Genomic DNA, 14909 nt, shown 5'->3' with positions numbered 1-14909 from the left:
GTTAAACTCATACAGCTGTACACCAAGAGAAAAAGTCAGGCTTACTGCTTTTTAACTTAAGAAGTACAATTTAAATATATGCTATGGGTTTTTTTTTTTCTAACGGCAAATAATACAAGAAAGAGTAAAGAAGGAAGTAAAATAAAATCTAAAATCTTATGCCTAACAAAGTGATTTGAGAGTGCCTATTCTTACCGTCCAATTTAAGAATGGATTGTACAAAAAACAGATATCTTTTTGAGCTTGATATTTTTAAAATATACAATATCTAGGGCTTAAATTTTAAACCCGAACAGCTTGGTAATGAGACATAAAAATCTAGATCGAAATAATATTTTAGACTTTAAAAGCTGTTTTCTCTGTGTGTATATGATCATGTGTGTAGTGTTTTCTTAATAAAAGCGTAGACGTTAATTGAACTGCTAACTTGACCCTTTGACTAACATGCTGTGCTTTTCAATGTTGCCTAGTTTTTCATATAAAATAGATCTGTCAAAAATAAAACCTGTGTTTAAATATGATGAGGTTTAAGGAAGAGTTGAGATGATGAAATAAATGAATGCTATAACTTGTAACTTACATATTCACCGGAGACCACACATCGTCCTTCCATCATGTGAGCAGGTCTTCACTCACATTCTCCTGTTAAGAATATTCCCATTCACGCTGGTAACAATAGTAGCATGGCGGAAACCATGCAAACAGAAAAAATAAGCCATTTAGTCTAAATTATATGAAGTGTAGAAGCAAAACTCTGGGATATATTTTCAGTTATTACTGAAACCTTGGTAACCCACATGTTTAGGATCTCTTCTATTTATATGATATTTTGGAAAAGGAGAAAATATCAGTGGTTAACAGGGCTGTGGGTTAGGCGAGGGTGTGACTCCAAAGGAGAAACATGGGGAAGTCTTGGGGGTGATGGAATCATTCTGTATCCTTATCATGGTCTTCTTAATTTGGACATTACATTGGTCAGAGTCCAGGCGGCAAACAGATGGCACACTAAAAAGAGTGACTGATGTGAGTTTATTAAAGGATCTTTTACCCAAGCGAAGACAGGTTCAGGTAAGGTCAGTAGTTGAGGAAGCATCTCAGGGATACAAACCGGGGGAAGCCAGGATCCCTCCCAGGCCTGAAGGGGCAAGAGAGGGAGCAGTTACTGAAATGAATGAGGACAGGGTTGCCCTCAGGGGATGAGGTCTTAGGGAGAAGAACATGACCATTGCCAAGCTGCTGCCCAGCAGGGCAGGAACTGGGGGAATAAGTAGTTCACCTTCTTTCTCCTCTCACCTTCCAACCTCCTGCTGGTGCCTCACACTGGCCAAAACCAGCCGAAAGCCGAGAGTCCAGTTAAAGCAACCCACCCATGTGTCGTGCAGAGTAGATAACAGCAGAAAGTGGATCCAGATGAACAGATAAAGAATATCCAGTGCAGTCAACCCCTCCTAGCCTCAGCATCCTTTTAGGGATGAAAACCTTGTATTCTCCAAAGAGGAGCTACTCAAAGCCCTGCCGGCTGCCCTGTTATTCCAGGGAGAGTCAATCCTTTTATGCCTCCACCCAGAATCTAAAATGTTCTTTTAACCAGTGCTTTTTGTATACGGCAGTGGAGGGAATAGGAAAACAGAAGCCACATTCAATTGAGCTGCTAAAACTCACATAATTGTAGCTGGTCATGAGATCTAGGTTGATAATTGTAACGCCCTTCCTCCACTTCCCATTCTATGTCTCCCTTTCTCTGTCAGCATCTTTGCTGGGCAGCATTGTTCACCTAGTGAGTTACCCACCTTTCCTTGGGGAACTCAGTCCTTGGGGTTCTCTTTATTGAGCTGCCACAGCTGGGTGAAGGCATATAATGCATCCTGAAGCACAGCACCCTAACTTCACAGGACACTTCCTCTTAGCCAACTCTGTAATTGAGTCATCAGCAAAGTATTCAACCATTCTATGATGTCACCTATGCTGGGTGATATGGGGTATGTGGTAAGACAATTGAATTTTGTGGGTGTTAGACCATTGCCATACCTTCTTCACCCAACAAATTAGCTCCTTGGGTAAAGGCTGTATTGCATGGGATATCTTGGTGATAGATACAGCATCCTGAGGCTTCACAAATGACAGTAATGGGCAGAAGCATTTTGAACAAGGAAGCCCGATTTGAGTCTGGGATGTGTATGTACACAAATCCCCACAAATCTTGGATTTTACTCTTGCCCCCTCCGTGATGGCAGGGATCCAGTGTAATCTTTACCAGCTGTCTGCAAAGTCCACCTAGAGAAAGGGACTGGGCTGAGGGCTCAGTGTTGGCCTCTGCTATTGACAGGTTGGACACTTGGCAGAGCAGTGCCAGCTCAGCTTTAGTGACAGGAAGTTCATGTTTTCAAACCAACACACTGTCTCCATTTCTGCCACCATGAAAGCCCATGAACAAGCAGCAGTTTTCTGGGGAAGCTGACTCAGCGTGTACCTATGGCTGTACTGCAGGGTGTTCTTCAAAGGTATCCAAATTCCCCCTCAGTTAAGGGGCTCTGGGTCTATGACCTGGGCAAAAGACCATGAATTCCCATGGGTCCCTGTGACCAATGTGATCAGTCTCTCTGCCTCTGTCACCCTTTGCTGCCTCTTCTGACACTATCCGTCTGTCGAATGGATTAGAGGCTCTTTGGGAACAGTGTGACAAGTCTGTATGTTTCTTCTGCCCTCTCCGTATATGAAGTCACATGCTGCGATGTCTCTACTTGGATTCATAGGATAGGAAAGATTGACTGGGAATGATACTTGGTTCCCAATGTCAGAATCCAGAGGGATAGCTGCTTGCTGCCTGAGACAATAAAAGGAGCCCCTGGGACACTTTTAGGAGCAAAATAATCAGCTGTTATCTTTGTGACTTTGGTTAAGGATGGTTATTCATGTGATTTTTAGCAAAATTACCTGCTGATTTTTTTATTTTTGAAAATTGTGTTTATTCATGCTGATTATAAAAGCCATGGAAACTGGACAATAAAGGAAACTATAAAGAAAAAAATGAGCTACCATAATTATAATAGCCAGAGATAGCTACTATTAATATTGTGATATATTTCCTTCCAGAATTTCTTTTGTGCATGTATGTACATACACTCATGTACATACTTAACATAGTTGAGACCATATGAGGTATAAATTACATTCTGTTTTCTCATAGAATATTATATCAGGAGCATTTTTCATGTCATTAAAGAAACCTTTGAAATTAATTTTTAATGGCTCCATGATGTTTTATTAACCCTCAAGTCAAAGTGTTTGAACATTTTTAAGGTTTACATTACATAATGCTAAATTAACACTCAGAAAGGTGTTAATTTATTCTTATGCCGGAAGTTCACAGGGATGCTTCTTGCCAGCATTGAACACTGCCATTTAAATACCCTGGTTGATTTGATAGGCGAAAGCACAGCTTCTCATTGTGTTTTGATTTACATGTCCTTGATTTATATTGAGGTTGCATATTTTTTGCGTTTGAAAGTTTTCTGTACTTCCTCTGTAAACAATTGTTTATGTCATTTGTCCATTTTCTATATCTAAAAATTTTGGTCCTAGCTTTATGGAGGTATAAATTATAAATTCATTCTTAAGCATATAGATTAATGGGCTTTTGCAATTGTTTATGTAACCACTACTGCAGTCAAGATTTAGAACACTTCATAGCCCTAAAATTTTACATTTGCCCTGTGTAATTAATCCCTTCCTGTGACCCCCACCTCCAGCAACCATTGACTTGCTCTCTGTCACTGTCACTGTAGTTTCACCTTTTCTAAGAGTTCTCATAAATGGAGTCATACAGTGGTAGTCTTTTGTGTTTGACCACTTTGACTTAACATGTTTTAAAGATTGATCCATGTTTTTGCATATCTCAACATCCCATTAATTTTTATTGCTGAGTCGTATTCCTTAGTATTGATATACCACAATTTGTTTATACATTCACCAGTTGATAGACACATGCTTGGGTTATTTTCAGTTTGGGGTCATTATAGAAGATACTGCTATGACCATTCATATACAAGTCTTTTTGTGGATGTGTTTTCATTTCTTGTGAGTATATGTCTAGTAGTAAAATTGCTGGATTGCATGGTAAGTGTATGTTTAAATTTATGATACTATGTCACTGTTTTTTGAAGTGACTACCGTCTTGCAATTCCACCAGCAATGTGTAACAATTCCAGATGTGGCACATTCTCACCAACACTTGCTATTGCCAGTCTTTTATTTTAGCCATTCTAGAGGTGTGTAGAGGTTTCTCAGTCTGTTTTAAACTTGCATTTTCCTGATGACTAATGATATTGATCCTCTTTTTATGTGATTATTGCCATTAATATATCTTCTTTTGTTAAGTAATGGTACAAATCATTTGTCCATTTTTATTGGGTTATTTTCCTATTGCCAATTTGTAAGAGTTCTTTATATACACGGGGTATAGGCATTTTATTAGATATATGTTTTCAAATATTTTCCCTCAGTGTGGCTTGCTTTCTCATTTTCTTAACTCTTTCTTTTGAAATATAAACCCTTTTAATTTTGAGAAAGTCCATTTACAAAATTTTATGGGTAATATTTTGGTGGTGTCTATTCCCAGAAATCTTGCCTAACCTAATATCACAAAGATTTAATCCTATGTTTACCACTAGAAGTTTAGTAATTTTAGCTTTTGCATTTGGGTTCATTCCTAGTTTTTGTATATGGTGTGAGGTAAGGGTCAAGGTTAATTCTGTTTCCATACAGATACCCAATTGTTCCAGCACCATTTGTTGAAAAGGCATCCCTTTCTCCAGTGAATTACTTTGCACTATTGTTGAAAATTAACTAACCATATAAGTGTGAGTATATTTCTGGATTCCTTAGTCTTTGTAGGTCTATTCTTGCATTAGTACTACGCTTTCTTGATTACTGTAGCTGAAGAGTTAAGTCTTGAAATTAGATTATGTAAGTCCTCCAAACTTGTTTTTCTATTTCAAAATCATTTGACTATTCTAGGTTCTTTGCCTTTCTATATAGTCATGTTAAAATCAGTTTGTCAGTATATTTTTTTGAAAGCCTTCCAGGATTTAGATTATAAATACATTAAAAAGTATTGCCATTTAACACTTTAACAATATTAAGTTTTCCACTCCATAAACATGCTACATCTTTCCACTTATTTAGTTGTCTTTAATTTTCCTAGTCAAAGGTTTATTGTTTATGATGTTCAGATCTTGCATATAATATCTAAAATGTATTCTTAAGTGTTTTTATTTTTTGATGCAACTGTTCATGGAATTTTAAAAAATCTCACTTTCCAACTATTTATGGCTATTAATCAGAAATACAATTGATGTTTGTATATTGACTTTGAATATCATGACTTTATTAAACTCACTGGTTAATTAGTTCTAGTCCTCTTATTGTAGATTTCATAGTATTTTCTAAATACAGTCAGTCATCTAAAAATAAAAGCAAGCTTGCATCTTTCTTCCCCATCTGTATGCCTCTTATTTGGTTTTCTAGCCTTATTTTACTGGCTATGACAATTTTACTATCTAGGCAGTTTTACTGGCCAGGATTGGCTAGAGTGTTAAGTATAATGTTGAATGGAAATGGTGATATTAGACGTTCCTGCTTTATTCCTGATCTTAGGTAGAAAGCATTCCATTTTACACCATTGAGTGTGATATTAGCCATGGATTTTTTTTGTTGTTGCTGTTGTTGATGTCCTTTATTATTTTAAGGAATTTTCTATTACTTGTTTGCTGGAAGTGTTAATCAAGTATGTTGAATTCTGTCAAGTGGTTTTACTGTGTCTGTTCTAATGAGCATGTAGTTTTTCTCCATTATTCTATTAACATGGTAAATTACATTGCTTGATTTTCAAATGTTAAGCCAACCTTGCATCCTGGGAGTAAACCTCACTTAGTGATAACATATTATTATCCTTTTCATATATTACTTGAGTCTATTTGTTAAATTAAGAATTTTTTTCATCTTTTTAAATGAGTGATGTTTGTCTAACATTGCCTTTTCTTATAAAATCTTTGTCTGAGTTTGGGATCAGAGTAACACTGACATGTGCTGGGAAATGTTTCCTTCCCGAACTCTGCTTTGTGCCTGGTATTATTTATATTCTTTAAATGTTTGATAGAATTCACCTGAGAAGCCATTTATGCCTGGAGTTAGTTTTGGGGAATATTTTAAATCATAAATTGAGAGAGTTAATATAGAATTATTTGAGTTTTCTCTTTCTTCTTGGTTCATTTCGGTAATTTGTGTTTTTCAACAAATGTTTTTCCCATTCTTTCTCTCCTCTCTTTCTGTGACTCCAAGTACATATATATCAGACCATCTAGTATTAAATAACATGTTTTTACGTCTATTCATTTTATAAATATATGTATATTCTATATTCTTAAATTCATATTGGTTGGGTTCAGTTGATCTATATTTAATTCACTCACTCTTTTCTCTGTCCTCTCCATTCTTTTGTTAAGCCTATTCAGTAAATTTTTTATTTCAGATAGTATATTTTTGTCTTCTAGAATTTCCATTTAGTTGTTTTTATTTGTGTCCATTTTCTCTACTGAGATTTCCTTTCTTTTGGTTTATTGTGGGCATATTTTTATTCATTTCATTGAGGATAGTTATAATCATTGCTTTTAAAATCCTGTGTGTTGATCCAGTATTTGAGTTATCTGTTTCATCTTAATTGTCAAATGTATTGGCATAATGCTATTTATAATATTCCTTCATTATCCTTTTTTAAAATAACTTTTTTATTTTAGGACAGTTTTACATGTAAAGAACTATTGTAAAGACAGTACAGAGAATTTCAGTATACTCCACCCCAGTTTTCCTATTATTTATCTTTCATTAGTATGGTACCTTTTTCAAAATTAATGAACTAATATTGATACATTATTATTAACGTCTATACTTGATTTATACTTCCTCAGTTTTCCCCTGATTTTTATTTTCTATTCCAGGATATCATCTAGGATGCCCCATAGCACTTAGTAATCATCATGTGTCCTTAATGACAGTTACTTAAGATTTCTTTGTTTTTTGATGAACTTGTAAATTTTGAGGATTACTGGTTAAATATTTTAAAGAATGTTCCTCAGTTGGGATTTGGCTGATTAGACTGCAGTAGTGTGTTCTAGGGAAAAAAACCACTGAAGTAAAGTGGCATTCTCATCACAGCATATTGAAGGTACATAGAGTCAATATGACTTGTCACTGTTGATGCTGACCTTGATCACATGGCTCCAGGTAGCATCCTTTTACTTTCAACCTATCTGGGTCTTTACATTCAATGTGTCTCTCTTGTGACTGCATAAATTTAGATCTTGTTTTATAAAGAAATCTATTCTGATAATCTCTACCTTTTAATAAAATATTTACTCCTTTAGTAGTTAATTATTGATATGTTTGGGTTTGAGTCTCCCTTTTATCCCCTTGCCCCCATTTTTGTTTTGTTTTGTTTCTGTTTGATTATTTGTTCATTTTCTCTTGCCTTCTTTTTAGATTATTTGAATATTTTTTAGAATTCCTTTTTAATTTATAGTCTTTTTAGCTATACTTCTTTGCATAATTTTTTTTTTTTTTTTTTTTTTTTGAGACGGAGTCTTGCTCTGTCGCCCAGGCTGGAGTGCAGTGGCGCGATCTCAGCTCACTGCAAGCTCCGCCTCCTGGGTTTACGCCATTCTCCTGCCTCAATCTCCCGAGTAGCTGGGACTACAGGCGCCTGCCACCTCGCCTGGCTGTTTTTTTTTTTTTTTTTTTTTTGTACTTTTTAGTAGAGACGGGGTTTCACCGTGTTAGCCAGGATGGTCTCAATTTCCTGACCTCGTGATCCGCCCGTCTCGGCCTCCCAAAGTGCTGGGATTACAGGCTTGAGCCACTGTGCCCGGCCCTTTGTATAATTTTAATGGTCACTCTGGGAATTGTAATATACACCCTTAATTGTTCCCAGTCTACATGCAGTAAATATTGTACCACTTCACATAAAATGAAGAACCTATGCAAGCATATAGGCCTATATCCTGCCCTCCATGTCCTTTATAAAGCAGTTCCCCCTTATCCATGGGGAATATATTCCAAGATCCCAGTGAATGACTGAAGCCACAGATAGTACCAAACCCGATTGTCTTCCACCCACAAATTTAATGCCTTTTTTTTTTTTTTTTTTTTTTGAGATGGAGTCTCTCTCTGTCTCCCAGGCTGGAGTGCAGTGGCGCAATCTCGGCTCACTGCAAGCTCCGTCTCCCGGGCTCACACCATTCTCCTGCCTCAGCCTCCCGAGTAGCTGGGACTACAGGCACCTGCCACCACGCCTGGCTAATTTTTTTGTATTTTTTTAGTAGAGACGGGGTTTCACCGTGTTAGCCAGGATGGTTTCAATCTCCTGACCTCGTGATCCGCCGGCCTCAGCCTCCCAAAGTGTTGGGATTATACGCGTGAGCCACCGCACCCGGCCTTAATGCCTTTTTTTTTAACTAAACACTTACCACATACTGTGTCATAACTTTTGCGGTTTGAGGTGTGACCACTAAATTAGCATGAATTTCTTATTTCTCCTTCATCATTTTATGGAAGGAAGATTCATTCTTACTGTTGAATACAACCTCAGCATACAACATTTTTTCTTTCTTAGTAGGCCAAGAACTTTCACTTTTACCCTTAAAGGAAGCACTTTACAGCTTCTTTGGCATATACAAATTGCCAGTATCACTACTCTTGGCATACAAGGTTTTTTTCTTTCTTACTAGGTCAAGAACTTTCACCTTTTCCCTTAAAGGAAGCACTTTACAGCTTCTTTGGCAAGTACAAATTGCCAGCATCATTACTCTTTGCTTTGGAGTCATTATTAAGTAAACAAGGGTTGCCTGAACACAAGCACTGCAGTATTACAACAGTTAACCTGACAACCCAGACGGTTACTGAATGACTAACAGGTGTGTGGCGTACACAGTGTGGACACACTAAACAAAGGAATGATTCACATCCCAGGCAGAATGGAGCAGAACCCTGGGATTTCATCATACTACTCAGAATGACGTACAATTTAAAACTTATGAATTGTTTATTTCTGGAACTTTCCATTTAATATTTTTGGACCTTGGTTGACTATGGGTAGCTGAAACCATGGAAGGCAGAACTGTGGATGAGGTGGGACTACTATGAATACTAGATACTGACCTGTGTTACATATCTCATAAGATGGTGTTATTATTTTTTCCTTTAAGTATCTATAAAGAGATTAGGAAGAAGAAAGACTTTTGTATTTTTTTTTTCAGAAGTTTACCATTTCTGACACTGTTTTCATTCCTTTCCGAGGAGTCAAGGTCTTCATCTGCTAGCGTCTTCCTTCAGCCTGAAGAACTTACTTTATTGAGGTACATAGGTGTGCTAATGATGGATTCCCTTAGTTTTATCTTCTTTAGAAATATCTTTATTTCTCCTTCATTTTTAAAGGAAGTTCTCTTTGATGAAAACTCTTCGAGTAACTTTTTGCTTTCTTTTCGCACTTTATGACATTTTTCCACATCTTTCCACTTCTGTTGTTTTGAAAGAAATGTCATCTGTTAAATTGGCATCTTCCTGTATCTAATGAGTCACTTTTCTCTTGTTGCATTCGAGACTTACCCTTTGAATTTGACTTTCAGCTTTGTAGCTATGTTGTACCTAGACATGGCCTTTTTCATGTATATCATGCTTGATGTTTGTTGTGTATCTTAAATCTGTAAATGTATATCTTTAATCAAACTTGGGAAAATTTTGGCCTTTATTTCTTCAAATATTTTTTTCTGTCCCATTCTCTCTCCTCTCCTTCTGTGATTCCATGTACATGTATGTCAGACCATCGAGTATTACATAACATGTTTTTAAGTCTGTTCATTTGATAAATATATGTGTATTCTGTATTCTTCATACTGGTTGGGTTTAGTTGATCTGTATTTAAGTTCACTCACTCTTTTCTATCTTCTGTATTCTTTTGTTAAGTCCATTCAGTAAATTTTTTATTTCAGATAGTATATTTTTCTTTTCTAGAATTTCCATTTAGTTATTTTTATTGCATCTATTTCTCTGCTGAGATGTCCTGTCCTTTATTGTGGGCATATTTTTATTTATTTTACTGGAGATAGTTATAATCATTGCTTTTTAAATCCTGCATGTTAATGCCTATATTTGGGTTGTCTCAGTTGATTTTCACTTCTCCTTAGTATGAATTCCATTTTTTCTGGTTGTTCTTGTGTGCTATATTTTTTGTAGTGTATCCTGGACATTTGGAATGCTAAATTGTGGAGACTCTAAATTCAGTTTTTTTTTCTAATGAATGTTCCTTCTGTTATTTTAGTAGTCAATTATCTTGTTGGACTCAAACGGCATACTCTGTTTCTTGGGTGGCAGCTCTGATCACAGTTCAGATCTTTTGTGTTTAGCTCAGCTATTTTGAGTATATATTCTGAGCAGGTGAGGTTCAGCAGCCAGTAAGAATTATGGTGAGTTAGATAGAATTTGGGGATCCCTCTCTGGCTATTTCTCTTCCAGGATTTCTTCTTTCTCTCTTGTGGCTGGGATTAGTCTTCTCGTTTTCCAGGCCATAAAGGCTACTTATGTATTTATTTTTTTAACTGATGTTCCGGCCACTCGTCATGCTGCAGTGCCTCATCTGAGGCTAAAAGCATTGAAAATACCACACCCCCACTGTTCTCCTCTTAGCATGGATTCCCCACAAGACTTTGCCTGCTCTGATCACAGTACTTTCAAATAGCTGCTTTTAATAATTATGTCCAGATTTTATTGTGATTATCTGGAGGACGGTTGAGCCAGTAGAATCTTATTGTACCATTATTGGAAGAAGTCAAGTTTTAGTATTTTCTTATTAATTTGTATAAGCACTTTATGCTTTAAGAATTTTAACAATTTATTGTATATATTTATAATTTTGTTAATCTGTTGTTCAGCTTTTAAATTTTGTTTTGTGTTTATGGTATACAAAAATCTTATATTTTGATGTAATTAAATAGGTAAGTTTGAGATTTTTTAAGTTTTGCTTAAAAATTCGTTCTTATTAAAGTATCAGATAAGCACATGCCTAGATTTTTTCTACTTTTTTTGTAGTTATAGTTTTTACATTTAACTTTTTAATCTCTTTTACATTTATTTTAGTATGTAATAGTAAGTGAAGATCTCCTTTGATATTTTCCCCAAAGAGCAAGGCGATTTCCTAAACATAATATATAGAGGCTGATTTTATTTTTCATAGCAGCTGCAGTTTCCATTATAAAAAGTTGATTTTCAATTTGTTGAAATTTAAGATGAACATATATAATATTGACAAACTATATCAAAGTAATTGGCAAATATTGGTGAAGAAAGACTCAAATTTGAGTCAGAAAAATGAAAAAAGAAATTTTTATGTGAATAGTAGTACATGAAGCCAAAGTCATGTTCTACTTGTTTACATGTGGCCATGTGTGCCTAACAAAATCAATTAATCAGTCTCCATCTCTCTTTCTCATGATCATGTCCACAGTGCTAGCAGCAGAAGTAGAAAGAGCCATTTATCAAGTATTAGCTGCCATAATCATAATCATAGCAAAAGTGCTATAGAAGTATTAGATGCTGTAATAATAATAATATTTAAATAATAAGTGCAATAGTGGAAGGATACATAGTGTAATGAGAGTCTAATAGGGAAAACAGCACTGGCTGTGGAAATCAGGGAAGGCTTCCTTGAGGAAACAGTGACTGCATTGAGACCTGAAAGAGGAGTAGAATTAACTAGGAAAGTATGGGAAGTAGGTAATGATGGGCGACATGGCAGTTGGCAAAGGAAGCAGGAAGCAGAAGGGACCGAGGACAGGGAAGAGTACAGCTCTTTGGAAGAGCAGAGAGACCAATGTGGCTGGTGCTAAGAGAGCCTGGGGAGCATGCCATGGGGCGAGGCTAAGGAGGTGAGCAGGGCCACACCATGCAGGCTTGTACGTTTCAGGAGTGTCATTTTTATCCTAAGAGCAGTGGGAAGTCATGGAAAGATTTTAAGCAAGACAGTAATCTGGTCGGATTTGCATTTTTTTTTTTTTTGACGGAGTCTCCCTCTGTCGCCCAGGCTGGAGTGCAGTGGTGTGATCTCGGCTCACTGCAAGCTCCGCCTCCCGGGTTCACGCCATTCTCCTGCCTCAGCCTCCCAAGTAGCTGGGACTACAGGCGCCCGCCACCACGTTCAGCTAATTTTTTTTTGTATTTTTAGTAGAGACAGGGTTTCACCATGTTAGCCAGAATGGTCTCGATCTCCAGACCTCATGATCCACCCGCCTCAGCCTCCAAAATGCTGGAATTACAGGCGTGAACCACCATGCCTGGCCCGAATTTGCATTTTTATTATTTATTTATTTTTATTTTATTATTATTATTTTTTTGAGATGGAGTCTCGCTCTGTCTCCCAGGCTGGAGTGCAGTGGCAGGAGGATCTCAGCTCACTGCAAACTCTACCTTCTGGGTTCACGCCATTCTCCTGCCTCAGCTTCCCAAGTTTCTGGGACCACAGGTGCCCCCCACCACGCCTGGCAAATTTTTTGTATTTTTAGTAGAGACAGGGTTTCACCGTGACAGCCAGGATGGTCTCGATCTCCTGACCTCGTGATCCTCTCGCCTCAGCCTCCCAAAGTGCTGGGATTACAGGCATGAGCCACCACGCCCAGCTGGATTTGCATTTTTAAAACGTCAGGCTGGTAGAAGTACGGAAATATATTGGAGGAAGTCAAGAGTAGGCACAAGAAGACCCATTAGGAGATTATTGCAATAATTTAAGTGAAGCTTGGTATATATGTGGATGTATGAATGGATGGATATCTGGCTGGGTGGATCTGTAACCTAAGTTGAACTAGGCAGACTCATGGACTGTCATCTTACAGCTAATTTTGTTTCCCACTGCCCCTTTAAATTTACTCAATTGGATTAGTTATTTTGCCCCTAGATAAAAACATGAGCAGATCTTGCTTCCAGGTTTGTCCTGGATCATAGGAAGAGCCTCAGTTTAGTCATGCAACTGCCAATCTCACACAGCCATCAAAAATGTAAGCTTGATTCAAACATGAATTGCATTTCCTCCCTGTTAGGGCCTGTTACAGGCACGAGTAAAGGCGGCATGATGGCAGCTTCACCCTTTCCCCACTTTGCACTTCTCTTCTTTCTCATTTTGTAAACTAAGTTTCTGCATGCTCTAGGAATTGAAATGCACAGAGGAAGGAGAGGAGCAAAAGGGGAGGCTGAAAGTTCTCATTTGACTGGCACTGCTGTGAGCTTGAAGCTATGTTCTCAGGGCTGATCAAGTGTTCAAGGTGTTTGCCATCATGAGCGCTGGTTGATGGGTTTTGGATTTCACATTTGATGAAGGCAGATGCATCTCTAGCCCCGCTGATTGCCTATTTCCTTCTCAGCCTCTGGGAATCTGGGAAGAGAGAAAGCAAGCCTTCTCTATTAAGGCGTGTTCATTTCTCCAGGTGGCTTTCTTGGGCAAGGACGAAGCCACTTTGTGTTTGTGCATGCACGTGCTCTCCCTCACGTGGCCCACGTCTGATGCCCATGAAACTCTCAGCAGTTACTTTCCTGATGACTCTGACAGAGCAAGCCAACCAACCACCCGCCCCCGCCCGCCAAAACTTTTTGTTCCCAATGGCTAGCCACACCAAAAGATTTTCTCCCAAAATTCACTCTTTTATCCTCTATTATCTGGACTTTTTAATACCCCAGATATAGATAAAGAATTTGTTTGTCTAACCAGTTTGCTCTCAGCCATTAATTTTTAGTAATCAAAACAGGGCAGTCTGTTTCATGCCCACTTTGAGATCTCATATTGATTATCTAAGGAACTCTGCCCACACTACTTTTTGCCATCCTGTTAGGGAAGGATAGGTATGGTTTAGTGTGTAAGTCACAGAAGGTGTATGTGACACAGGTCAGTGTATGTGATGGGACGCTTGCTGGTTTTCCAGCCTGCAGCCGAGGCTTTTTGACCTGTTAGCTTTGATCCTTATCACAACCCTCCCAGTAGGTGGTGTTATTCTCATGTTCCAGATGAGAGGAATACAGAATCAGCACAGTGAGCGGCGTGTCTGAGGTCACATCAGTAGGGAGTGCAGGAGCAGGTACTCTGGTCTTTCTGAAACCCATGCTCACATCAGGTTGCTCCCACAGACATCTTGTAACTCTGAAATTATTGGACTCTGAGTCATGGGACCATATTTACTTTGGAAATGTGTTTCTGAACAATTTTCCAATTAATTATTCTTGCTAAGACTTTAAATCTGTACTGACTTTCTATTGCTGCCATAACAAAGTACACAAGCCTAGTGGCTTATAACAACACGTATTATCTTCATGTTTGATAGGTTGAAGCCCCACATGGGTCTCACTGGGCTAGAATCAAGGAATCAGTGGGGCTTTTTTCCTTCTGGGGAATCTGGGGGCAAATTCATTTCTTGCTTTTTCCAGCTTCTAGAAGCCACCTGCATTTGTTGGTTCACAGCCCCTTCCTCTGTCTTTCAAAGCCACCAGCTTCACACCTCTGCCCTTCTGTCCTCACATCTTCTGATGGCTGCAGCTAGGAAAAGCTCTCCAATTTTAAGAATGTATGGGATTAGAGTGGGCCCACCTGGATAAACCAGAAGAGTCGCTCCATCTCCAGATCTGCCCTCCATCATATCTACCATGTTCCTTTGCTGGGGCAAGAACGTAGTCACAGAGGCTCAGGATTGGAGGGTGGACCCCATGGTAGCCATTGTCCTCCCCGCCCCAACATAGAGGCTCTTGAAATGATGAATTTGAAAGAATTATTTTATGGACATTATTATTTTAATCAAATCCCTTAGATTCTTCCTTCAGTGTATGCT

The 14909-nt window shown here is 38.1% G+C and overlaps 1 protein-coding gene across 11 annotated transcripts in view; it reads left to right on the top strand.

Annotated features, from left to right (window-relative positions):
• LOC105464318 (EF-hand calcium binding domain 6) overlaps positions 1-14909 on the top strand; it is a 308413-nt gene that overhangs the window by 125295 nt on the left and 168209 nt on the right. The window contains exons 1-2 of one of the 11 annotated variants that reach the window (XM_011712105.2): positions 9161-9180; positions 9309-9407. The exons of the other annotated variants lie outside the window; for them this stretch is intronic. Coding sequence (XP_011710407.2) covers positions 9176-9180; positions 9309-9407 — 104 coding nt within the window. The 5' untranslated portion in view covers positions 9161-9175. Of the gene's footprint in view, positions 1-9160; positions 9181-9308; positions 9408-14909 lie in introns of those variants that run through there. 11 annotated transcript variants of the gene reach the window in all.

The sequence above is a fragment of the Macaca nemestrina genome, chromosome 15, assembly GCF_043159975.1.
Source record: "Macaca nemestrina isolate mMacNem1 chromosome 15, mMacNem.hap1, whole genome shotgun sequence".
Lineage (NCBI taxonomy): Eukaryota > Metazoa > Chordata > Mammalia > Primates > Cercopithecidae > Macaca > Macaca nemestrina.
This window is presented reverse-complemented; position numbering and strand designations above follow the sequence as displayed.